This window comes from Tasmannia lanceolata, unplaced genomic scaffold, assembly GCF_043159265.1.
Source record: "Tasmannia lanceolata isolate RefF3 unplaced genomic scaffold, GAP_Taslan_0.1 ptg000002l, whole genome shotgun sequence".
NCBI classification, from domain to species: domain Eukaryota; kingdom Viridiplantae; phylum Streptophyta; class Magnoliopsida; order Canellales; family Winteraceae; genus Tasmannia; species Tasmannia lanceolata.
In genome coordinates, this window is record NW_027518679.1 from 32,073,571 (window position 1) to 32,099,014 (window position 25,444).

A 25,444-nucleotide genomic window follows, 5' to 3' on the forward strand; every position below is an offset into this window, starting at 1 on the left:
CTCCCTCTCTCTTATATATTAAGTATGCATAATATTTACAAGAATGCAACTAATAACTAAGAGAGTAAAAAAATACAAATTTTACCAATGTAGATATGTATAAACCCTATAAAACCCTATACCACAACTGGTTTGTGGAAACAGAGATTTTATTTTACAATCTGAGTTGTTGGGTGAGTTGTGTTGGGTTTGCTAATCATGATTTTTTTCCTTTAAATATTGGCCATCTGAGTGGTTTGACAATGGTTGCCTTTTCTTGGCAGAGGAAGCCAACCTTCAGAAAGCAACATCACAATCCATCCGTAGGGAGTTGCGTGAGGCAGATGAAGCAAATTTGCTTGAAGAAGAAGGTATTTTCATTATTTGCTCTAAAATTTCATCGAGTTCCATACTTATTGATAGTGTATAATATTATGTAGTGTATTATATGGATGTAAGAAGATCAGCAAATGGGATTGCGGATAGATTAGCCAGGGGGAGGGAGTAGATAAGCAGAGTCTAGAATTTTTTGATTTTCTTCCCCCATAAGTGGGTTGTATTTTTTGTTTCTATGCTCTGTATTTTCATTCTTCTTTGTTTCTCTTGGGGCGTACTTTCTCAGTCACCCTCCTTATTAATGAAATCTGCTACCGTTCAAAATAAAAAAAATTATCTGCACCCAATAAAGTAAGAATTGCATTGGTCTTCCCTTTTTATATAATTGCCATTAATTGCCTTTTTATTATTTTTTCTATCGAAAAACTGGGTTTTGCTTAATTTGGTGTGTTGGAATATAATAACATCCATTCTTTGGTTTAGAGATCTCTATGCAAAAACTTGGTGCAATTTCTAATGCTATATCCAAAGTATTTACCCAATTTTTAAGTTTATATTCTACTTCCTTCTTTGTATTTCATAATTTTTATTTTCATATCCATTTTTTAGTTTAAATTCTGTTTCTTACTTTCTCAGTCACCCTCCTTAGTAATGAAATCTGCTACCGTTCAAAATAAAAAAAATTATCTGCACCCAATAAAGTAAGAATTGCATTGGTCTTCCCTTTTTATATAATTGCCATTAATTGCCTTTTTATTATTTTTTCTATCGAAAAACTGGGTTTTGCTTAATTTGGTGTGTTGGAATATAATAACATCCATTCTTTGGTTTAGAGATCTCTATGCAAAAACTTGGTGCAATTTCTAATGCTATATCCAAAGTATTTACCCAATTTTTAAGTTTATATTCTACTTCCTTCTTTGTATTTCATAATTTTTATTTTCATATCCATTTTTTAGTTTAAATTCTGTTTCTTACTTTCTAGTGCATAATTTTTCTGGTTATATGCATTATAGTTGTGTTGAGTGCTCTATTCACAACATCTCTTAGCAATTTAGTCTGGTTTTTAGTTTCACTAATGGAAGAAATCAAAATCTAACATTTAATCTGAATTTTACTTCTCTGTTGCTTGTTGCCTTCCATTCATTTTATGTGAGGTTTTGGTGTCTCTGTGGCCTATTGCTTTCCATATAGTTATGTTGATTTTTTAGGATTGGCTAGAACAAGGAAGCATGATTCTTCCCTGGGAGCCTTCGATTCCTGCTTTCGATTCCCGCTCTGGCAACCTTGAGCAGGATTCTTCCCTGGGAGCCTTCGATTCCAGCTCTGGCAACCTTGGGCTAGAAGAAATGTTTTGAATTTTAGTTTTAACTATTTGGCAATTTTTTCTTAAGTATTGGTGGATTTTGTTCTATGATTCGTAGATCCTCGACGCGTGTCGACACGTGTTGACACACACTGCTGTGGACATTCAGCACGTGTTTAGACACGGCCGCTAGAAAGTGATAAATTGTGTTTTATACTTTTATTCTTTCGTAAGCACACTAACATTCGTAAGTTTCCTTCTATTCTTCTAATGTAAGTAATATAAGGGCGTTTGTATTTTTGTTATTTAACCTTTAAGGTTTGGTCCTGCACACTATTTGGGTTTTCTATTACTGTGTTGCTGCTGCAACTACTTGGGAAACTTTGCATTAAAAAACTGCTTGGGAAACTATTGAAGCCTTTGAATGGGACATAGCAGCTGCTTGGGAGCTATTGACCTTACTGATGCTTGAAGCTCTTCCTTACTACATGAAGAAGACATTTGTGAATCTTCTCTCTTCCTTTTCTTATTCTTCTTCCTCTTCTTCTTCATCATCTTCTTCATCATCTTCTCCAATGAACTGTAGTTTCCCCACCTTACACCCCTTTTTCTATGCTTTTTTGTTCATTTCTTCTCTTCTTTCGTATATGTTATGTCTCGTTTTTAGATTTTTGGTGGTTTCCATGTTCTGCACTTTCTTGTCCGTGTCAACACGTGAAACTAGTGTCCTTGACCAAGAAGTCCTTAATTTTCACACCAACGAATCTGCAAAGAGTCACACCCTGCAAGAAAGTGAGAGGCAATCCCAAAATTATGTATTCATTCCACCATTTTTAAAAAATGTGTAGAAGGCTTTCTTGTTTAAGAGATGAGAGGTTCTAGTTGTTACATGCTACATGGGTCTGTCACTATAGAGAATAACACATGACAATAGGTGATTTTTGGAGGACATAACTACTTAAGTAACTACTTGGGACTTTCCCTGTAAAAGAGAGAGCGTCATATGGCAATAGGTGGTTTTTATAGGACATAACTACCTGAGGCACTCTCTTTGAAGGAGAGACTAACACATGGCAATTGGTGGTTATGGTAGGGTATAACTAGGCTCTCTCTTTAAAAGAGAGATTGACACATGACCCCATAATAAGGACAGCAAAATAAAAATTAAAATGAGAGTAACAAAAATCAACCGCTTTATGAAACTGTGGTCAATATGTGCTATGGAATCCATCTCAATCAAAGCTAAGAAATCCTTCATCGAACCAAATGGAGGTGATGAGTGGCTGCTGGGCCTCCATAAACTCTAGGATACTCAAAGTCCTGTCTGGATGTCCTCTTTTATGGACCTCATCACAATCTTAGGTCAATGGATAGACTCCAAGTGATCGCATAGGACTAGTGATGGCACGTGCCACCCATCGAGGGGCAAAAAATTTCTTCTTTAGGCTAGGGCCTGATTGGATGGACAGTACATTGTTTTCTTACTCTACTCTTCTTTTATATACGCACACAAAATATAATTCATTGCATGAATTTGTTTTTTCTTGCAATATATTATATTTTGCTATGATCTTTGATATTATTATTTAAATTTGGTGCTAAAAAATAATTAGCAAGTGATAGATTTTCTGTTTTTTTTTTGTAGAACTAATTGATAGCTTTTCAATAAACTTGCTTTAAGCTAAAATTTAATTCCATCGTTATGAGCCATGTGTTCCACTTAAATTAGGCAAATGGTTCACCTATAGTGCACACATTGATCTGGCTTAAGGCCCTCTCCATAAATTAGTTATATGGTGTGCATCTGATGTACGTACTATTCATTGTAAATTATTCATTTGGTGCATGTCCCTTTGCATGCATTATGTTCACATTTGTAATTTTTTTTCTAATCCCTACACAATATGAAATGCCATACCTCATTTGTTATCTGCAATTGGCCTTCTTTATTTTTCCTCTATATGCTATATTTTTTTATTGGGTCTGACTTCAATTGATGTAAGAAGATCGCAACCAAATGTGTTATTTTTTTCTGGATGTTTTTGGGAGCGATGATTTCTTCTTTATAATAAACATCCTTTTAGTTTTTCTCTTTTGAAAGACCTAGGGGTGGTTATTCGGTTATAACTGAACCGAAATAACTGAAATTTGATAACCGAAATAATTTCGGTTATCAAATTTCGGTAACCGAACCCGAACCGAAAATTTGAAAAACCGAACCGAAACCGAACTGATTAAAAATTCGGTTATTCGGTTATAACCGAGTAACCGAATAGTGGGAGAAAGAGAGGGAAAAAAGCAAAATCCTGGTTTCGATCGGAGGGCTAGGATCATCCAATCGAAATGATTTTTTGAGCACAACCTAATTAAGTTGTGATCAATCAAATGGATGGTTTTGATCATCCTACGGAGTGCCCATATAGCACTTTTTTTTGAAAAAATAACGGTTTTTATCATAATTTCGGTTATTTCGATTAACTGAATTTTTTTCTGAAATAACCGAAAACCGAAACCGAATAACCGAATTTCCCCCAAAAAAAAAAAAACCAAAACCGAACCGAAAAGGAAAAAAACCGAACCGAACCGACCGAACCAATTCGGTTCGGTTTGGTTATTCGGTTTTAACTGAATAATGAACACCCCTAGAGAGAACTCAAACTTAGAGTGAAAAGTTTCAGTTGGTTTTCTTGGTCATAATCAGTGGTTTAGTTCCATGGAGAAAAGCATCAGGTACATTAATGGGTACACCGATCTACCATCTTGTACACTTTGGAACTTTTAGAAAAGTAGACTGATGTTTTGAAAAAATTGGTAAATTTTGTATAAGTTTGTGCATATTTATAGAAGTTCTCCCTTCGTGGCTGAATTTTATGGCTTACCTCGTTCAGTGGCTAATGATTGGCCATATGTTTACTTTTATTCTAAGACATTGGTTTATAAATTTCCGGTGTTTTCTAGAAAATTTTAAGATGTAACTCATCTTATTGTAGGTAGTTGATATTATTTCCCTATTTTGCCATAAACTCATCAAAGTGATGTTGGGGTACCTTTTGCTGCTCAAGAAATTATTTTGTAATTTCTAGCTAAAAAAATTCTCATATTGATTGATGTTAAATTTCCTAAATTTCTGTTTTTTGGCACTTGTTTTTTTGCAGATATGCATGTATTTGATTGCAAGCCATTAACGGATCCTTTGCATCTGGTAATATTTGAATAATTTGGAATCTTTAGATGGATTATCAATTTCAGACTTATTATCCTTGGAAAACTATAAGACTGTGTTCTAGTGACTTTGACTTATTAAACTTTCTAATTAATTGACTTTCTTGGAATTATTACTTGTTAGTTATTACTGCGGACTTCTTTCTTCTTCATCTATGCTGTATCTTGCCTTCTGAAATTGTTCTTTTTGTGGAGCTATCTGCTCTATTTGTTCCAATTGCTGCTTTGTTATGAATATATAAGTATTCAGTCTAAAGTGAAGGATGTTCTTATTTTCTTTCACCGAGTTGAAAAATTCTTGGTATTCTTATGTTGGGATCTGCTAACTACATTGATCACTTGTTTAAAGCTCCTAGCATTGTTGACATCAGGCATGATTTATGTGGAAATATGAGATGTTTATTTGACATGGAAATGGCTATTTGGCTTAGGAGGTCTATTTGACATGGAAATGACTATCAGATACTAGAATTTCTAAATGTTAACACTGACTCTATAGGAACTTGGAACACATTTTTTTTTCCTGAATGGTGACTTGGGACTTGGAACACATTTTCTGCACCAAATATTGATTTGTAGACAAACCAAAGCTTAATCAAACTTCTAATTTGATTCGGCTTCAGTTAGTTATGGGTTTCAATGAATTTATTAATCTGTACTTTGGACCACTTACAGAGCATAGCAATTCAACAGTGTTTGAATATGGGTGCTACCTAAGCTTCAAATTGTAAGAGGTGCCAAAGGACCACCCTATAACTTATGATCAACATTGTCCTATGTTACTTGTTTAGAGAGGAGGGCTGGAGGAGGAAATAAAAAGGAAGTTTCGGAAAAGAAGGAAGTTTGTGTGGGTGAAAAAGTAAGCCCCATGTATTCCACGCACACATACATATATATTTATATATGTATGTCTCAACTTCACAAATTACAAGTATGCCATTCACAAGTGACGTATATGATGGGGCCTATCATGTACTGTACAATAAACTTAAGACAATAGACTCTCAACTCCTCCCACCCCACCCCACCCCCAATAAGATGGAGCATAAATGTCTTGTACTCCCAACTTAAAACAAATAAAATCCATTTTACTAAAGCTTATACCCTAGGGAGAACATTTGCCAACTGCTTCTGAGATAGAATATCTAGGGTAGAGACCTCACTGTTGATCACTTTATCACGAACGAAATGACAATCCATTTCTATACATTTACTCTCTCATGAAACATGGGATTATTCGTAATTTGAATAACTGCTTGATTTTTCACAATAGAACTTGAGTGGAGCCTTGACGTTGAAAGCTAACTCCTCCAAAAGGAAAATCAATTTGCATGTGGCATTTGCCAGAGCTCTATGCTTTGCTTTTGTGCTTGCGTGACAAGATTTCCTCCAACAAAGTACAACATCCTATAGTGGACCTGCATTTGTGTAGCCTACAATGTCCGTATGTATTAGGCTTGTTCCGTATGTCCATTAGTCTTGTTCAAAATTACTTGGCTAGTGCTTCCCTTTAGATATCTCAAAACACTAACATTATCCCATTGTGGAACTCTAGGTGACTTCGTAAATTAACTAACCACACAAGAAAGGAGAAATCTGGTCGAGTGATAGTCAATTAGATTAGCTTATCAACTATGATACTATGTTTCCTCACATAAAGCAATCACATACTAGTAGCTTCCTTAAATAAAGCAATCACATGCGTTCTCTGAGGCAAATTGATATGTTGCTTTGCTCTTTACAGCTTAATTCCCCCAAAGTAGCACAGAGGACCCAAATCTTTGGTATGAAAGAGGCTAGAAAAATATTCCTTTGGGTTCTAAATACCTGCAACTTTGTTTCTGTTCAAAGCAATATCATCAACATATACCACTAACACAATAATCCTTGACTTATGCTCACAACAAACGACATAATTGTCTGCCTCATTTCTCTTCATTCCCTAAGCAATCACTGCTTCTTTGAATTTTTGAAACGAAGCACATAAAGAGCAACAAACCCATGTGGTTTCTCCATAAATATTTCTTCTTGCAAATCACCATGTAGAATGGAGTTTTTGACGTCTAACTAGAAGAGAAGCCAATGGATATTTTTTTTTGAATGGTAAAGTTTCATTAATAGGACCGAGATGGTCTAAAAATACAACAAAAACAGGAAAATAAAATAAAACAAATAGCTTGGATATTAGCAGCAGGTGAGCAGCGAATAGAATTAACCTTGGCCCCATTAGAGAATGTCTCCATATAATCAATACCATAGGTCTTAGAGCAATAGTTGGTGTTAAAGTATAAAAGATAAATAACGCCTTTCTCCAACAGCTTAAGCGGTTGGAGAAGTTGGTAAGTTAACATGGTATCAGAGCCAAAGGTCTCGAGTTCAAACCTCCTGGATAGCAAAAATCCACATGCGATGGTCGGCCCAAAGTGGGACCGCATGTGCCACGTGTTTGCCAAGTGGGCCACACGTGCGGGGGAGTGTTAAAGTATAAAAGATAAATAACGCCTTTCTCCAACAGCTTAAGCGATTGGAGAAGATGGTAAGTTAACAGTTGGAAACCAGGCGAGCCTTAGGCCAATGAATTTACCAATCTGGGTGATGTTTAACTGTGTTCACCCACCTACAACCAAAACCCTTTTTCCTACAACAATGTCTGAGAACAGCCACATTTCGTTCACTTAGTCAAGTAATCTCTTCTTCCATTGCCTTATTCCAATCAGGAGGGGCAAAGATTTGAATATGAGCAGAAGGAATAGTGGGAAAAAAAGATGAAGCTAACTTCCAAAAAGTAGGAGGTGAATGATGAAAAGAAACAATTGAGAAATAGGATGGGTTGCACAAGGACACATACCTTTTCAAAGTGCATTAGGAAGATGTAAGGAACATTCAACAACCTTGGCTGGATCATTAGAGTCCGGCGTCAATTGTTGTTGAGGTAGTGAATCTGGTGTCTGCGAGACAACTTTGAATCTCTCTCGTACACTCTGAGCAGAGGTGCCTATTGAGACTCTTGCATTACAAGGGTAGTGTTGGCAATCTCTAGATAATGCACTTTCATAACAATATGATTAAGAGTGGAATAGAATCAACAAATTAATCAACTTGCATATGCACTTTCATAACAAGATGATTAAGAGTGGAATATAATCAACAAATTAATCAGCTTGCGTAAGATTCTAGTGGATGCTCAAAGACTGTAACATCTTGACACAATTATTTTTTGTTCTAATAATTGGATTGTAACATTGATAACCCTTTTAAGAGCTGGAATAACGTAAGAAAATAGCATTTAATAACACAAGATCAAGTTTATCTAACCCGGGACCAAGATGTTTGATGTAGGTTGGGGAAGAGAATTTAAAAGAAGAAGAAGAAAGAAGAAGAAAAAGAGAAAATTAACGAGAAGAACTCAGGGAGGAAATCTCAATCAATTAATTCTCAATTCATTAAAAATTACCAAAAACCTGTAGCTTAGCCTATATATAGGCAATTAAGAGTCCTAAAATAAAGAAACTTGCTAAATTAAGAATCCCTAAAAGACTAAAACACCCTAAAGACTAAAATAACCATAATAAATCAACTATGCCCCAAAATACCCCTAATAACAATAAAAATAACAAAAAGATCCATAAGGGGCACAAATAACAATAAAAAAGATCTCTACGGGGCTCCTCGAGGGCGGCCCCGCCGAGAAAAAACTCGCAAGGGACGTCGATCTTCATCATTTCCCCCTGCTGAAAAGAACTCTCCTCCGGAGAGTGAAGAGTCTGGTACTGCTCCAAGATATCGGGGTCCAAATGACGAAGCTCCTCCTCTGTAAGCCAAGGAGCATCAGAATCTGGTCTATGCCACTTGATAACGCTGAAAACCACCATGGCTTGATGAAACGATCTCATCGGCAAGTATCGCATCAATCTGGTCAGCAGGAAGTGGTGGAAATGGTGGAACCATTGGTACTGGGGCTTGAACAGAAGAGCTGGCAGTCCGACCTGTAGAAACATCTGTCGGCATAGCAGACGGCTCGAAGGTACCTCGATATGTGATAAGATCTTCAATATTGAATACGGGACTAATATTCATATTAGCAGGTAAGTCTATTAAATATGCATAGGGCCGTATTTGCGAAGAATATGAAAAGGTCCATTGGCTCTAGCATGCAACTTTTTGAAAGAATGACGAGGGTAACGTGCTAAGGACGAACACGAACCATAACATAGTCGCCTTCTTTAAATTCAAGGTTCCTTCAATGTACATCATCGGCTAGTTTGTAGTCAACATTACTTGCAGCAATCCTACGTCGTATATCAGCATGGAGGTCACGGATGTGCTGGGCAAAAGAATCGGCTGATTGAGAGGGACGGGTATCATGGGGTAATGGTATAAGATCAACGGGCTGACGAGGGTTGACGCTATGAACACTCTCAAAGGGGCTCTTTCCAGTTGTCCGATTAATGGAACTATTGTACGTGAACTCAGCAGTCGGTAACAAAAGATCCCACGTACCTTGACGGTCTCCTACCAAACATCTCAACAAATCACCCAAACCACGATTAACGACCTCAGTTAGACCATCAGTCTGTGGGTGAAATGTGATGAAAACTTCAATTGTGTTCCAAAAAGTTTCCAAAGTGTCCTAAAAAAATAACTAATGAATTTGGCATCCCTATCAGGCACAGTGGAAATAGGCAGTCATGAAGTTTGACAACCTCTTTAAAGAACAACTTAGCAACCTGCACGGCTTAGCTGTCTTGCTGCACAGAATAAAGTGAGCCATATATGATAATCAATCTACCACAACAAGGATAGAGTCCTGTTCTCTAGCTGTCCTAAGCAGTCTAAGGACAAAGTCTATGCTGACATCTTGCCATGGAGAATGGGGAATAGGCAAAGGCGTGTATAATCCAGTGTTTTGCTTCGTAGCCTTTCCCAATTGGCAGGTGTGACATTGAGACACAATTCGCGCTATGTCTTTCTTTAAAGACGGCCAGTTAAATTGATCCTCGACTAATGTGATTGTCTTTTCTCTACCAAAGTGTCCAGCGAGGCCGCCAGCATGCGATTCTTGAACTAAGAAATCTCGAAGTGAAGTTCGGGGAATGCACAGCCTAGATCCTCGAAATAGATAACCGTCTTGTATTAAGAAATCAACATGGTCTCGACGATTACTATCACGGACATCTTGAAAGATGATGCCAAAATTGGGATATATGGCATACTCGTCTTTCAGCCTATCAAATCCTATGACCTTGACGCTCATAGACTGTAAGACCATAACCACACGACTTAAGGCATCATCGACTTTATTTTCAACTCCGGCCCGATGATTGAGGACGGATGTATATTCTTGTAGAAATTCTATCCACTTAGTGTGCCTCTGATTTAATTTCTTTTGTGAATGAAGGTATTTCAACGCTTCGTGGTCAGAATACAAGACAAACTCCTAAGGTAATAAGTAATACCTTCAATGAAACAATGCTTGTATGACAGCGTACAACTCTCTATCATATGTAGAATATTGCTGTTTAGCCTCATTAAGTTTCTCGCTAAAATAGGCTACAGGGTGTCCTCCTTGACTAAGTACACCTCCTATTCCCTCTCCGGACGCATCACAGGAAACATCAAAGACTTTAGAAAATCAGGATGAGTTAGGACAGGAGCCTCAATCATCTTTTGCTTGATACTCTGGAAAGCGCGGGTGGCAGCGGGGGTCCAACGGAACTCTCATTTTTTCATGCATTCCGTTATTGGAGCCATAAGGGTACTGAAGCCCTTAATAAATCTTCGATAAAAGGTGACCAATCCATGAAAACTACGAACCTCTAAAAGCGTCTTAGGAATCGACCACTCATCAATCGCCTTTACTTTCTCAGGGTCGGTAGAAACACCCTTTTTCTGAAACAACGAAACCAAGGAATATCACTTGGGTTTGCATAAACGAGCACTTCTTGAGATTTGCATAAAATTTGGCTTCTCAAAGAATCTCAAGAACTTGCCTAAGTTGATCCAGATGTACTCCTTTTTAGGGGTGCAACTCGGGTCGGGTTGGGTCGGGTTGAGGCCAACCCGACCCAACCCGAGGAACCCATTTTGCCAACCCGACCCGACCCAACCCGATTTCTAACTCGGCTGGACTCGACCCGATTTGCAATTGGGTCAACCCGACCCAACCCGATTTCCAATTCATGCACATGTTTTTTGTGGGCCCCACTGTTTTTTTTTTTTTTTTTTGCTCACATTCCCACACAGGCATCCATCATATAAAAACTCTGTAACTGAACTGAATGATAAATTTATGTTGAAATTTAAGCACATTTCTAGCTTCAATGGGAAATGTGTTCAGTTGAAATCGGGTTTCGGGTCGGGTAGGGTTGCCTGACACCCCAACCCGACCCAACCCGATTTCCAATTCGGGTTGATTTTTCCCAACCCAACCCAACCCAACCCGATTTTGAGAAAAACCCAACCCAACCCAAATTCGGGTTCAACCCGACCCAAGTTGCACCCCTACTCCTTTTGATCGACTAAAGATTAAATATTGTCAGAGTAGTCCAACACAAACTTGCCTAAAAACGGACGTAATATTTGAGTCATTACCCTCATGAAAGTACTCGGAGCATTAGATAAACCGAAGGGCATGACTAAACATTTGTACAATCTGTCTGGTGTTTTAAAGGCAGTTTTCCATTTATCACCTTGACGAATCCGTATCTGGTGGTACCTATTAAAGTATAAAAGATTAAAAACGCCTTTCTCCAACAGCTTAAGCTATTGGAGAAGTTGGTAAGTTCACATGGTATCAAAGCAAGGGTCCTGAGTTCAAACCTCCTTGATAGCAAAAGTCCACATGCAATGGCCAAACCCAAAAGAGGGGCCACATGTGCCACGTTTAGGCCAACCCTAGAAAGAGGGGCCCCACGTGAGGGGGAGTGTTAAAGTATAAAAGATTAAAAACGCCTTTCTCCAACAGCTTAAGCTATTGGAGAAGTTGGTAAGTTAACAGTACCCACTTTGTAAATCGATCTTACTGTATCAACCAGACCCTGCTAAAAGATCTAACATGTCCTTAAGATTGAAAATCTATACTTGATTGTGATCTTATTAATGGCGCGATTGTCAACGCACATTATTCGTGACCCATCTTTCTTGGGTGTTAGCAACACGAGTACAACACGAGGGCTAAGACTGTTTCGGATCACCCCTCGCTCTGATAATTCCTCGACTTGTCTACGCAACTGAGTTCGCTCAAGAGGATTCATGCGGTGGTGTGGAAAGTTGGGCAATTGGGAACCTGGGATCATGTCAATTGCATGCTGAACATCCCTCATGGGTGGTAATTCTGCAGGGAGCTCATCAGGAATCACATCGTTATATTCCTGTAATAACTGGTTGACCTCATGTGGTAGGTCAATGGTCTGCTCAGATGAGAACTGAAGAGCTCCTTCATTCACTAAGGCCAACATATGTCCTGTCTCTTTATCGGCACCTTCCAATTCTTTGCGATTCAGAATATGGAGACCCTTTTGTTTGGGTGGCTTGGAAGATGAATTAAGCTTGGAACCCTTAAATTTATCTGTAGGTTGTGCGGGTTTCAGCTTAATTGTTTTACCACAATGTTTAAAAACATAGGTATTAGGTTGTGCAGGTTTCAGCTTAATTGTTTACCACGATGTTTAAAAACATAGGTATTTTCTCTCCCATAATGAACTACGCCCATATGATTAATCCAAGGAGGGCCAAGTAACACGTGGGCAACATCCATGGGGAGGACATCACACCATATCTTGTCTGAGTAATCTCCCATTTTGATGGGGACAAGACACCTTTGTGAAACAGGGAGGGATGGCTTGAACCCAAACGACCTTGTACGATTGCGGGTGTGGTTCAAGTTTGAGTTTCATTTTAGCTACACTCGCTTGGGAGACTGCATTCATTGAACTCTCACCGTCGACGACGATTTTACACACTGTGCCTCCGCATTCAAGATAAGTGTGAAAAGTGTTAGTGCGCTGGCAATTCCCCTTTTCTGCAGATGTAGACAAGATGCAACGCACTACACCAACACGTAGGCCATCGTATGCTCCATCGAGGCCATCTCCTTCTGTTGAGTCGACCGGATCAAGTGGCTCGACTTCTTGGTCCTCGAAGGGGTCACCATGCTCCTCTTCTATAGTAAGGGTGCGCTGTGGACAACGGGAGGCAATGTGACCTTTCTGGTGGCAGTTAAAACACTCAGGACCTTGTTGTACTTGTCAGAAATTTGAAGTTATATGTTCTTGACGAGAAGTAGAAGTTATCGGTCCTATATCCCGATTAGTGCTAACTGGGGGACCAAAGTTGTTGCTACCGTGTTATTGCTTCTTGAGGCAACTCGTCCTGATTGGACGACTCTACTAGTTTACTGTGATGACCATGATCTAGTCGTTTGGGTTTCTCTCATTTGGCAAGTTCCACCTCTAGGGTTGGGGTACCTAAGATATTTTTCTAATTCAAGAGCCTTATGACAGGCTTCTTCCATAGTCTCAGGCTCTCAGGGGCATGGAGTTCGACTTCTCTCTTAATCTCGGTCCTCAACCCATATACAAACTTGCCTGCAGTCATGGAAAGTTCTTCAGAGATATCACATCTTAGCATAAGCTCTTCAAACTTAGATAAGTATTCATTGACAGTAGAGTTCGACTGCGTCAAACCTAATAAATCTCTTAACATATGTTGTTTATAACATGGTCCTCATCTCGTCCCACGTGAAATTGTATGGCTCTCCTAAATGCACTAAGCTCTAACGGATGTAGGGTTGGGAAAGAAAATTAGAAGAAGAAGAAGAAGAAGAAGAAGAAGAAGAAGAAGAAAGAAGAATTAGAAGAGGCGGAGAAAGAATTAGAACTAGAAGAGAAGAATTTATGTAGAAGATGGGTTGGTGGAGGGGAAGGGGTTGTTGGGTAAGGAATTGAAGAAAAAACTTGCTAATGGATGAATCTATCAAACAAGGTAAGGTGTGGTTTAAATTATAAAGCTCTCAGAGGTAAGTTTGTGGGTGGGAAGGTATGGGTTCAGGGAGTTCGGGTACAATTTCTGAAAAATAAAAGGATTCCGTTGGGGTTAGTAAGGGTAAGTTACCTTTGAATTTTAAGGGCCTATGGGTGGCTAATAAGAGGCTAAATTTTCAATTCATCAAAACTTACCAAAAAGCTGTAGTTTAGCCTATATACAGGCAATTAAGAGTCCTAAAATAAAGAAACTTGCTAAATTAAGAATCCCTGAAAGACTAAAACACCCTAAAGACTAACATAACCTTAATAAATCAACTATGCCCTAAAAGACCCTTAATAACACTAAAAATAACAAAAAGATCCCTAAGGGGCACAAATAACAGTAAAAAAAATCTCTTCGGGGCTCCTCGAGGGCGGCTCAACCGAGAATAAGTTTGCAAGGGACATCGATCTCCATCGATGTTGGAGAAAGCATAAACATCCACGCACACACAAAGGTAGCGAAAAGTGAGGAGCATCAGCAAACAAAATTGATTATGGAGATTTATGGTAAATAATAGATGACTGCAGTCGATTGACCAGGATGTTGGAGAAAGCATAAACATCCATGCACACACAAAGGTAGCGAAAAGAGAGGAGCATCAGGAAACAAAATTGACTATGGATATTTACTATAAATAATAGATGACGACATTCAATTGATCAAGAAGAGGCTGATTATTTGTCCGAGGTCTCCATTCTATTGAGCAGTGTCCACATACGAAGTTTGATGCATTATTCTATGCTGGTCACAATAAGATTTAAAGAGAGCAGTTTTATACTCGTTTGCTCTATCAAAATGAAAAACAAACATTCATTCTGAACTTGTTTTTCACTTGATATAAAAGGATTTAAAAATAGTAAACAATTCAGAACGATCCTTCATTAAATAAATCCATGTCATTCATGAACAATCACCTACAAAGGTAACAAAGCATTTGAATCCGAATAAACTTGTAATATGTATCTCAAACATCTGAATGAACTAAAGAAAACAAAATAATTTGACAATTTTCCTGACAAGAAGGAAAAGACACCCTACGATTTGTGCCTTGAGAAGTTGATATTCAGATTGCAATCCAGAGAGGAATTTGGCTATTCTAAACTCTTCACATTGTTGTTTTTGAGTGAATGAATTGCTCGTGAGATTTGGTACACAAGTTCCTCCCATATTCCTTTCAAAGTAGCATAGTGTTCTCTAACACTTTTGTCTCCTTCTTGCAAGACAAACGTTTCTTGGTTAATTGCTAAATACATGAAACATTCTTGTTAAGCGGATATAATTCACATAGGGAGTCCCAAACCTCTTTAGCAGTGTCAATTACTGTTACATAACTGCTGACCTAAGGATCCGTAATATCCTCGAACATCATATAGGCAGGTTCAGTGACTGGAATCAGAACACCTAACAAGTACATTTCGTATTGTTTGTTGCCCTCAAATTTTCGTAACATCCTTGTTTGTTTTTCAGTAGAGTAGCATAATATTCATTCTTTTGAATATCGAGTGGCTTATGGTGTTCATCTATTGGAAAATGCCTTTTAATTAGATAAAGTCTGTCTTTTGATTATGTTAACTTTTTAAAGCATGACATGTGTTGTCGATACATGTCTGAGTTTCTCGTTTTGATGTGTCATTTGTCTATATATGCTTGTCATGCATCTGATTTAATATTATGCTGAAGGTTTGCTGCAATGCTTGTAAGAGACCAGTCAAAGCCAGTCAATATGCAGCTCATGCAGGTTTGGGCTTTTCTTTATTGCCGTCATATAGTTGCTAGTACCTAAAATCGCTGTGATAAAATCATTCCATTTATTTTTTTAACCCGAAGTTTTTCTAGTAACCAGGACCAGCACCTTAAATTTTATTAATAATAAGAAAATAATACTAGAGGAAGACATGCCGCCTAGCGTCAAAACCCACGAACAGAAGAAAAAATCAACTAAAACGACTACTCGGAATACCCAATAAATCACATCTCAAAGTCCCCCTTGCAGATCTAGGGAGGTTCTTCCGCTTCCAAAATTTTTTATTGCATCTCATGTCACAGGCAAGATTGGCAAGGAAATCTACTTGATTACCTTCTCTGCACTGGTGCGAAAACTACAGCTTGTTGTCTAAGATAAGGTCCATAAGATCCTGCCAATAAAATTATTACATTTATTGAATACGTTCTTCATGTGTATTGATCCCCTTTGAGAAATCATTTTTCTTTATTCACTTTTCCATATTAATTTTCCAGGACAGTAGTTCATTTTAAAATACCTAAGGAAATCAACATATTACAACTTCGTAGATTATTCTAGAAAATGGAACTCATTACCTTGTTTGTAAGATGTATAGATTGACATTGAAACCATTAGTAAACTAAATGCTTGTATAACTCATTGACTATTAACATCCGGGGCTACACCATCCAAGCATTTGCTACCTTGTGTAAATTTGTGGCATCTATTTCCTTATATCCATGTGTACACATCCTCCACTTGTTTTAAGCAGTTGCCATGATTGATATATCATAGTTACAAGCCAGGATTTTCCAATTTTTCATCCATAAATGTGTATCCTCATACAACTGTAGCAATGGCCATACGTATTACTATCATCCATGATCCATGGACATGAATTGTCGAACATGCTAACATTGGAAAGCTTGAGATGGTGACAATATGTGCATTTATATTCTATTTATATTCTGTGCAAAATACATAATGATATTGAATAAAGTATTTTTTCATACAAACTATAGTTCATAGAAAATAAGATTTTGAAAAAGCAATTTAAAAAAAAAAAGATTCTGAAAAAGCTGCTTACATAACTTGAAATACATTAAGCTATCTAAGTAGTACATTAGTAACACTTAGATACAATGACAAAAATTTAAAGGTTTCTTAAAAGATGCATTGATGCCTCTGAGACCTCAGTTGGAATGGCAGTTTTTAAGTAAACTGAGTCTCCTTGTCACCTAAATATCCTGACCTTTTCATCTATTTATCTAAATATGTTTGTTGAATTCTTTTCTCCATGAGCAAAATAAACAATATTTGCAACAACTGTGTTGTGCTGCCCTGAAAAAACATCATTTAATTTCTGCAGAGCGCTGTAGGTCACTAAATTCTACAGAAGACATTGGGTTGGAGCTTGATGGTGGTACTGGGCATAAGAAGCCTCCAAGAAAGGGAAGGAAAAAATTACAAACTGCCCCTGATAGTATCCTCTGTTCCACATTTTTTTCCTGTCCATTCATATACATGGGCAGTGGATAATGTTTGTTGTCGTTTGCTGCTTTATATATCATGCTTTTGCTAGGCTTGGCTTAAACACCTAGAAAACATTGGGTTCACAGGTTGTGGTAAATAGCATTGCAGTTAATGCTGTCAATTGTCTCTCGTCTCCGTCACTTTGGTTGGGCCATTTTGACATATTTAGTGGAAGAATTGGATGATTTGGATCCTGCCACGTTGGTGCCAAAATCTTAATTTTTTTATGGCCATCATTGGCCCAGCCAAGAGGAGTGATTTGTCTTCCATGAGGACCAACTGAATTTGTCATATAATTTCGATGGATTCAAGGGGAGGTAGTTCATCTTTCCCAACAACTTGAACTCGTTGCAGTTCAAAATCTGGATTTAGGCCGGCTAGAAATTCAAAGATCCTCCACTGTTACTGTTTGCTTATTTATATCTTAAGAATTGGGGGGCTGGAGGTTGGTAGCAGTCAAGCTCCTCCCATTTTTCGGCTAAAAATTCAAAAGAATCTTCAATAGATAGGCTCCCTTGCTGCTCACTCTCAATCTCTCTATGCACTTGATAGATCTAGGCTTGATCTTCCTATTGAGAGTACGTTCATGCCACTGTTCCATATATCCTCTGCTTTTCTAAGAAAAAGAAAACTTATACTGCTGCCTGACTCCATTGAATGCACGAGCCAGGTCATCACGATATGATTACCGCCTTTCCAATCATCATGGGTTCGTTCAACTTCTTTGGGTTCTTTAAGTTCCCCATTTATGTAATCTTAACTTTCTTCAGCTACAAATAAACATCCTGGTCGATTGTGCCCTTTCCAAGTAGTTTTTTTCCCCTGTTAAATCTAACTGTGGCAACCATCAATCCTGGGTGGTTATTATGACTATTTCCCATGGATGTGATTCCCAGTTATTTGACCTCAACTACCCTATGTGATCTCCCTTCCAGATATGGAATCTTAGGATTATGATCTATATCTAGGCCTAAATCAGAATCTGCTCTAATACAATCCTATGAGGGGGTACAAACCAGTCACAAGATTCAAAGAGAAGAAAAGCTATGGAAGAGAATCGTAAGGTTGGAGGTCCCAACACACAAACATTATATTTCTCTCGTAAGTGGGAAACCCCAAAGTAGTCCCACACTTGAATCGCTTAATTGCACTTAAGTGAAAACATTACATAATGTTAGCGGAGATCCCCATAAATCCCCAATAAATCCCATGAAATGTATGTACAAGTGTACAATGATGGCCCCCACTACCTCTAATTCTTCTACACAGATTCTTATCTATATGTGCGTAATCAAATATTTTCATGCCATTTATGCCACTTTGTCATGATTTTGAGTTTTGATCAATAGAATACACTCTGTACATCGTCTCTCTCTCTCTCTCTCTCTCCTCTTTTTTCTTCTTTTCTTACACCTCATTTGTGCTGAGCTTGTTAGAGGCTAGTTGTCGTCATTTCTTTTCCTCTTTAGTCTTTCTTTTCAATCTTTAGTCTTTCTTTTCAACCTCTTCAAATCAAGTCATTATAGCCAGTACTGGAATCAATTCAGTTGGCAAAACCTAGGTTAACAGTTTACAAGAAGTGACAAATTAAGTGATTGGTGGAATTTTATTCATTCATTTTATCTTCACATTTGCAAATAAAACTGTAAACTGTTTCCTAATCCACGAATTTTGCAGTTTATTATCTATTTGTGCGTAATCAAATAGTTTCCTACCATTTATGTCACTCATGATTTGGAGTTTTGATCAATAGAATGAGAATTTATATGATGCCCGACCGTCAAAGCAAACCACCTAGCCCTTGATTTTTCATCTGGTCAAAACACCTTGTGATTCTCACGGTCGGGCATCATATAAAAACTCCAATAGAATACTTTCCATACTGCCTCTCTCTCTCTCTACTTATTATCTATTCGTGCGTAATCAAATATTTTCCTGCCATCTATGTCACTGTCATGATTTGGAGTTATGATCTATAGAATACTTGCTATACTGCGTCCCTCTCTCTCTCTCTCTCTCTCTCTCTCTCTCTCTCTCTCTCCCGTTATTTTCTTCTTTTCCCAATACGTTCTGTGCTGAGCATGTTAGAGGTTGGTTAAATCACAAAGTCAGGATCAATACCTATGTGAAACTTAATTTTCACTCACTATTCCTGTTGTATTTTGAATCTTGAGAGACCATTTTCATTGTTGCCTGCTTGTTGGATTTATTTCGGTGTTATTCATGATTCCTTCGGTGAAAGTTCTTAATTGTTAAGTCCTTAAAATCTCCTAGACCAAGGTACAGCAGTAGGGGAGCAAGAAAGATCTGAGTCTATCGATGTGGATGATACCGCTGCTTCAGAGTCAAATATGGATGACCAGGCTGGAATGGCTTCTTCCCTCTCTAGAGAAGCAAAAAGTAAATCCAAGTTTCTTATTCTTTTCTGACATCTGTTTGATATTTCTTTTTTATCGGGTTAAGTTGTGCAATTTAGCACAATTAGTCGATTTTATGGACACCCAATATGCACTAAAAGAGTAGTCTCAGGTCTGATGTATATCCAGGTACTATATCAGTCGTCTGAGACCTAATTGTTTTTATGATATGAAAACATACTCAGGACTATGTATAATGTATCCCAGTATTATATGAGTCTTCTGAGACCTAACTGTTTTACATGTTATGGAAACATGCTTACTTTATATCTGCCGAAGTTAATGAAAAATTGACAGTGTCAATCTTGACTTGCCTGAGTCAAATCGGTTTTACCTTGGTTGAGTCTTCAACACGGATATATGTATATCTTTGCCCCTTTCGCAACGAGAAGGCTTTCTATGTAATCAACCTCATTGAGATTTTAATTTTAGTATTTCATATGGCTTGATGATGATGATGATGATGACTACCTCTTACTAACTTTTTTTTGAATGCTTATTTTATCCTCTTTTTATTACTTTGGTACATAAATTTGCAGAATGAGTTTCTTCTCTTGAATATTCAGAACTTGGATCTTGACTCATTCTATTTCACATTCTTCAGGAACCTCAACTTCCGTTGATGGTGCCTTTGTTATGAATGGCTCTGGAGTTAGTCCTGGATGTACAGACTACTCAGCAGGTGTAATGTCTCCTTCAAAAAAACGTACTAGGTTGTATGTTCACACACTTCTGTGACATTATAATTGAAAATTTTAATAAGTCATTTGTCTACATCATGTGATTGAATGGATATTTGAATAGTTGGTAATTGGTTATATTTCATGTGCCAAGGTCATCGAAGTAACTGTGTACTTTTGCCAGAGGTCTCATTGTGTTGCATGAGATCTCTTTTTAGTTCCGTTGAAAAATTATTTGATCTCATAGGAATCTTGGGCAACAACATGCTTGATATTTCATTTGTTTTCTCCTTGTGTAAACCAGTTATTCCTGATTAGGATTAATTACATTGCTAAAATCCTAGGTCATTATAGAACATTGTTCTTCTAGAAATTAATGAAGGTCTGTTTTTTGTCTTGTAGAGTAGCAACGGAGTCCTTGCTAGTGTCTGACGGTCAAGAAATGGTGTGTGGTGTAGCAACAGAAATGGGAAGTAGTCAAGAGGCACAAACCTGTAAGGCTAACCTTCAATTTTATGATGTTTATTGAGCTATTGTCCAAACACTGACGCAGTCATTATTAATAAAAAATTAGCCCTTGGTGAATGGGTTATCATATACTTCTTTGTTGATTATCACAACTTTGTTGCAGTGCTGTGTTGTTATTCACTTTTGGTTAAATCACTAAAAAATTTTGAAAAAATATAAAATTAAAAATTTTGAAGAAATATATTTATACTTTTATCCCATTTATTTAACATCTGGATTTGTTTTGAACTTCTGAGTCCCATGTTTTTTTGACTTTTACTATCATGGTTGTTAATAAAATCAGATATTCCAGTTCCTCTTGCAACCAAAATATACCACTCGCAAAGAAATCATCTACGGACTGCACTTAGCCATCTTTATTATGAGGCATTGGAAAAGGAGCATGGCAGTGACTCACTGAGTCCAAAACTAGTACAAGGCAACACTATGCTATCTTCACAGGTTTCATCACCCAATAATTTGTTGCTCGAGGTGCAAAAGGATGATTTGCCTCAAAAGAAGGTTTGAACTGCTTTCCCGCTTTTAATTTTTTTCCCTTTTGCCCCTAATGCATGGTTCCTTCTTTTAATGGATTTCTTTTTAGCTCTGGTAGTTGCATATTTTTGTTAGTTGTAGGGGACACTTTGTCCCTAAATACGTAGAATCAGTCTGAGGGTTTACTGAATAGCCCCCTAATACTTTTGATTGAAATCATTACTGCAATTCATAAAATTGATATTGATTGCTTATCCTTGAGGTCCCTAATACTTTTGATTGAAGTTGTTAATGCAAATCTTGAAAGTGATAGGGGTATCTGCTGAGTTGTCCCCCTGATTTGCATGAATTTCCAGTGACACCCTGGTTCATAGAAGTAATATCAAGATCTTAACATTGTGTTTCTTTTATGACTAAAGAAGCAATCAATCAGTTCATAAATTGAGAAAGAGGCACTGATCCTCTTAGGGATGGCCCACGGTTCATAGAAGTGATATCCGAACGTTTCCCCTATTTTTGGAAGGATTTTCGTTTCCACGTGTTTCTCACCTTCATATGATGTTTCCGGCAACAATGTACATGACTATAATTATATTATAGACTGCTGCATGGTTGGGCATATTGGAGCCCAAACAATAGTTAGGTCCATTGTGGATGGTCCACGACCCAAAAATCTCTTTGATTAGTGAGATGCTAATAACATGTCCAACAGTTGCACTCAACGGCATTGGTCAGACACATGATGTCTCACCAATGGGTGAGATCTTTGGGCCATAAGCAATCTTTGGTGGGGCTCATATTTATCAAAACAATAGTGCATGATTCATTTCCCTATTTATGTAGTGTGTGAAATGTTCTGCATAGCTAGATAATGTAAATATAATCTTTTAACTCTTCTTCTTCCAAAACAGAAAGATGCATATACCATGTCTGTCCTAAGAAAACCTGATCAGATTCTTGCACAAAGTTCGGAATTATGCTTGGGATCCTCAGGGGGGTGTTCATCGTCCGTGAGTTTTGGAAACCAGTTCCGGGACAATGGCTTCTCAAGATCTGCAGTGGCCGTTGATACTGCGCCTATGGGAATGACGAGAACAAGATATCTTCCAACTCCTTATTCGTTTCCTGGCAACTCTGGTAGTTCCTAACAATTTCTGTTATATTATTATGTGGGATCTTTCCTTTTTTCTTCATAAAAGTTATTGTGCATTTCCTTTTTTCTCATATTCATCGACAAGATGGCAGACAATTTGTCATAATGCCATTAAAATAAGCTAGCTCGCAATGTTTCTTTTCCTGTACTACTCCTAGATTTAGTCTCCTGAATTCCTTTTTTTTTTTTTTGAATGGTTAGTCTTCTGAATTCTCGGTTCCCTCAATGTTTACCTTCTTATTATTTCCTCCTAGGACTTCCTTTTTGTTTTGAAAGGAAAATGCCAGGTAAACTACATATACATAGACTACAGCATGATCATCTACAAAAATATGTCAATGCCTACAACTTGCACACATGCATTTGTCCCATTTGTCCTTGTGCTTATGAGCACCTCTACATACATACATACATACATACATACATACTTGTACATTCATACATCACTTATCTGGTCGATCAACCAGAAACACATGGGGCCCACATTGTTTGGGTGACCAAACGATTCATTTGATGGGTATGAAAGATTGGATAGTGATAAAGGGAGAGATGTACTGCCCAAAACTAAATAGATTTGCAGCCTTTGGAAGTGCTGCAAAGTGCAAAGCATCTCCCAATTTGTTTCCATCAAAGATTACCCACTGCTTTCATGGGTGAGCAACTTATACATGTCCACATGGCATATCCTGACTCCCATGTTTTTGATGTATTTGCTCCTCTCTATTTAAAATTTCTCTCTAATCAGAGAGGTTTACAATAGGGGAAACAGTATGAAATCATCTCCTTTCGGGTATTGTTTTCTGATGTTCACCTATAAATAGTTTTAAGTAGATTTGTGAATCGACCTTTCTCGGTGCCATGTTCAACTATAATTGGTTTAAATGGGTTCAGTCTATTTTCCTTGGATCTGCATTTTTCCAGGCAATATGTTTAACTCTCTTTTGAGGAGGGATCAGATTTTTATTTTTTTGAATGGTAGGGATCAGATGTTAATGATGATGTTTTTTCTCTAGGTTAGGTGGATTTTGGAATGGTACCTAGACTGGCCACTTATAGTTAGCGGATTGTCTGAGCCTGCTGTGTTAAGATCCTTGTTGCTACTGGTGAGTAGAGATTTGGTTCTAGAATCTAGTTGGGACGTACTCCTGGTTGTATTAAGCAGGTCAGCTTAAATAGGTGGGCTGTATCTTCTGGGTGTTTTGGGTAAGGCTGTTGGTGATGTTTATAGATTTGTGGGAGGGTGGTTGCTTCATTGACCGGTTGTTAGTTTAAAAGTCTTTTAGAATTTCTTAGGAGAGGCCATGGGAGTGAATTAAGCGTGGAAGATCCTCACTAAGCTTGAGAGACTATTTGGTCTTTCGCTTTATGAGGCACTTTATTGTGGTTCTCTTCTTGAGGAATTGTTTTGTTAAGATTGTTGCATCAATTAATCCAGAGGAAGTACGCGAGCGAATGAAACGATGTAGATCTTCACCAAGCTTCAAATTCTTTGGCCTGGGCTGTTTCAGGCACTAATCTGATCTTGGAAGCTGTGGAGAATACGCAATGAAGTTGATTCCCCTTAGCTTGATAGACTCCGGTCATTCGCTTTGGGTGATATCCTTCCTTTGAGCCTATACTTGTCCTCGGGAAGTCTGGAGTGAAGGAGAACTGTTTCTTGGTTTGCGGAAGTTGGTAGGCATGTAGCCTTGTTTGTTAGATGGTTTTTGCTGTTGAACTGGCAGGCTGGATTAGTCATCTTTATCTTGATGTAATTATGAATAGTTTCTACTTTTGTTTCACTTGATGGTTTAGGAGGAGTATGCTCTTGACCGTTATGCCATGTAAATGCAAGTTGGGACCTCTGGTCCCCAATGTAATTCTCATAGTATAAATATATTTTGTCAACTTTAAAAAAAAAAAGATGTTAACGATGATGGTTTTTCCAACTCTCAAATCTCTCATTTTGTAGGTACCGCCCTGGGAACTGTGCAGCAACCAAATGGAAGTGTTTCTGTTATATAGCAGTGGCAGGAAAATGCTTGCTGCAGAGGTAAAATTTTTACACGTTTTCATCACGATTTCTTTCATTGTGTGTTATACATCATTTTTCTTACATTCCCCAGACTGTCAGTGATTTAGGATGACATCTTAATTTGTTCTGGTGGAATTAAATTGAGTTTCTAAAAATTTTTAGTCTTCGATAGCCTCTGATTAACCAAGAAACTTGCAGCGGTTGCATTTGGTAACCATTTTCTAGAGTGATTCTCTGATTCTGGAGTTCTAAAGAATGGAAAATTTTAAAAAATGTTATTTGCCGAGAAGGTGTTTTGCCATTAGAAGAGTTGCTATAGGCAGGGGGTTTTGTAGCAGATGGGGTTTGTCAACTCTTTGGAAGGGGGTTAGTAACTCTCAAAAGTAGGGTTACCAATTTTCGGATGGACTTATCAAGTGCTTGAAAATTGGCCGAGGGTACTGGAGTTTTGGAAGAGGGTTTTCAAGTCTCTAGGATTGGGGTTATCTAGTATAAAAAATGGGGTCACCAATTTCCGAATGGGGTGATCAAGTCCCTAAAAATTGGCCAAGGGTACTAGAGTTTTGGAAGGGGGTTTTCTAGTCTCTGGGATTGGGGTTATCTAGTATAAAAAATGGGGTTACCAATTTCTGAATGGGCTTATCAAGTCCTTGAAAATTGGCCGAGGGTATTGGAGTTTTGGAAGAGGGTTTTCAAGTCTCTAGGATTGGGGTTATCAAGTATCAAAATGGGGTTACCAATTTCCGAATGGGCTTATCAAGTCCCTGAAAATTGGCCGAGCGTACTAGAGTTTTGGAAGGGGGTTTTCAAGTATTTGGGATTGGGGTTATCTAGTATCAAAATGGGGTTACCAACTTAAGAATGGGCTTATCAAGTCCCTTAAAATTTCCCAAGGGTATTGGACTTTTGGAAGGGGGTTTTCAAGTCTCTGGGGTTGGGGTTATCCAGTATCAAAATGGGGTTACTAAATTCCGAATGGGCTTATCAAGTCCCTTATGAACACGTTTTTGCTTCCTGTTTTTTTCACTCGTTCATTTTCACGTTTTTTTTCT

At 37.9% G+C, this 25,444-nt stretch overlaps 1 protein-coding gene across 5 annotated transcripts in view; it reads left to right on the forward strand.

Moving 5' to 3' along the window:
• The window catches only part of LOC143869892 (uncharacterized), a 37,013-nt gene extending 12,450 nt beyond the window's left edge, over window positions 1-24,563 (forward strand). For 2 of the 5 annotated variants that reach the window (XM_077376452.1, XM_077376467.1), the window contains 10 exons: window positions 264-350; window positions 4,777-4,823; window positions 15,551-15,608; window positions 16,963-17,076; window positions 19,401-19,526; window positions 20,148-20,256; window positions 20,626-20,717; window positions 21,035-21,252; window positions 22,137-22,362; window positions 24,330-24,563. In XM_077376452.1, coding sequence (XP_077232567.1) covers window positions 264-350; window positions 4,777-4,823; window positions 15,551-15,608; window positions 16,963-17,076; window positions 19,401-19,526; window positions 20,148-20,256; window positions 20,626-20,717; window positions 21,035-21,252; window positions 22,137-22,362; window positions 24,330-24,382 — 1,130 coding nt within the window. In that variant the 3' untranslated portion in view covers window positions 24,383-24,563. Of the gene's footprint in view, window positions 1-263; window positions 351-4,776; window positions 4,824-15,550; window positions 15,609-16,962; window positions 17,077-19,400; window positions 19,527-20,147; window positions 20,257-20,625; window positions 20,718-21,034; window positions 21,253-22,136; window positions 22,363-23,391; window positions 24,218-24,329 lie in introns of those variants that run through there. The other 3 variants (XM_077376460.1, XM_077376464.1, XM_077376457.1) reach the window with 3 other exon arrangements.
• The last annotated feature ends 881 nt before the right edge of the window (window positions 24,564-25,444 follow it).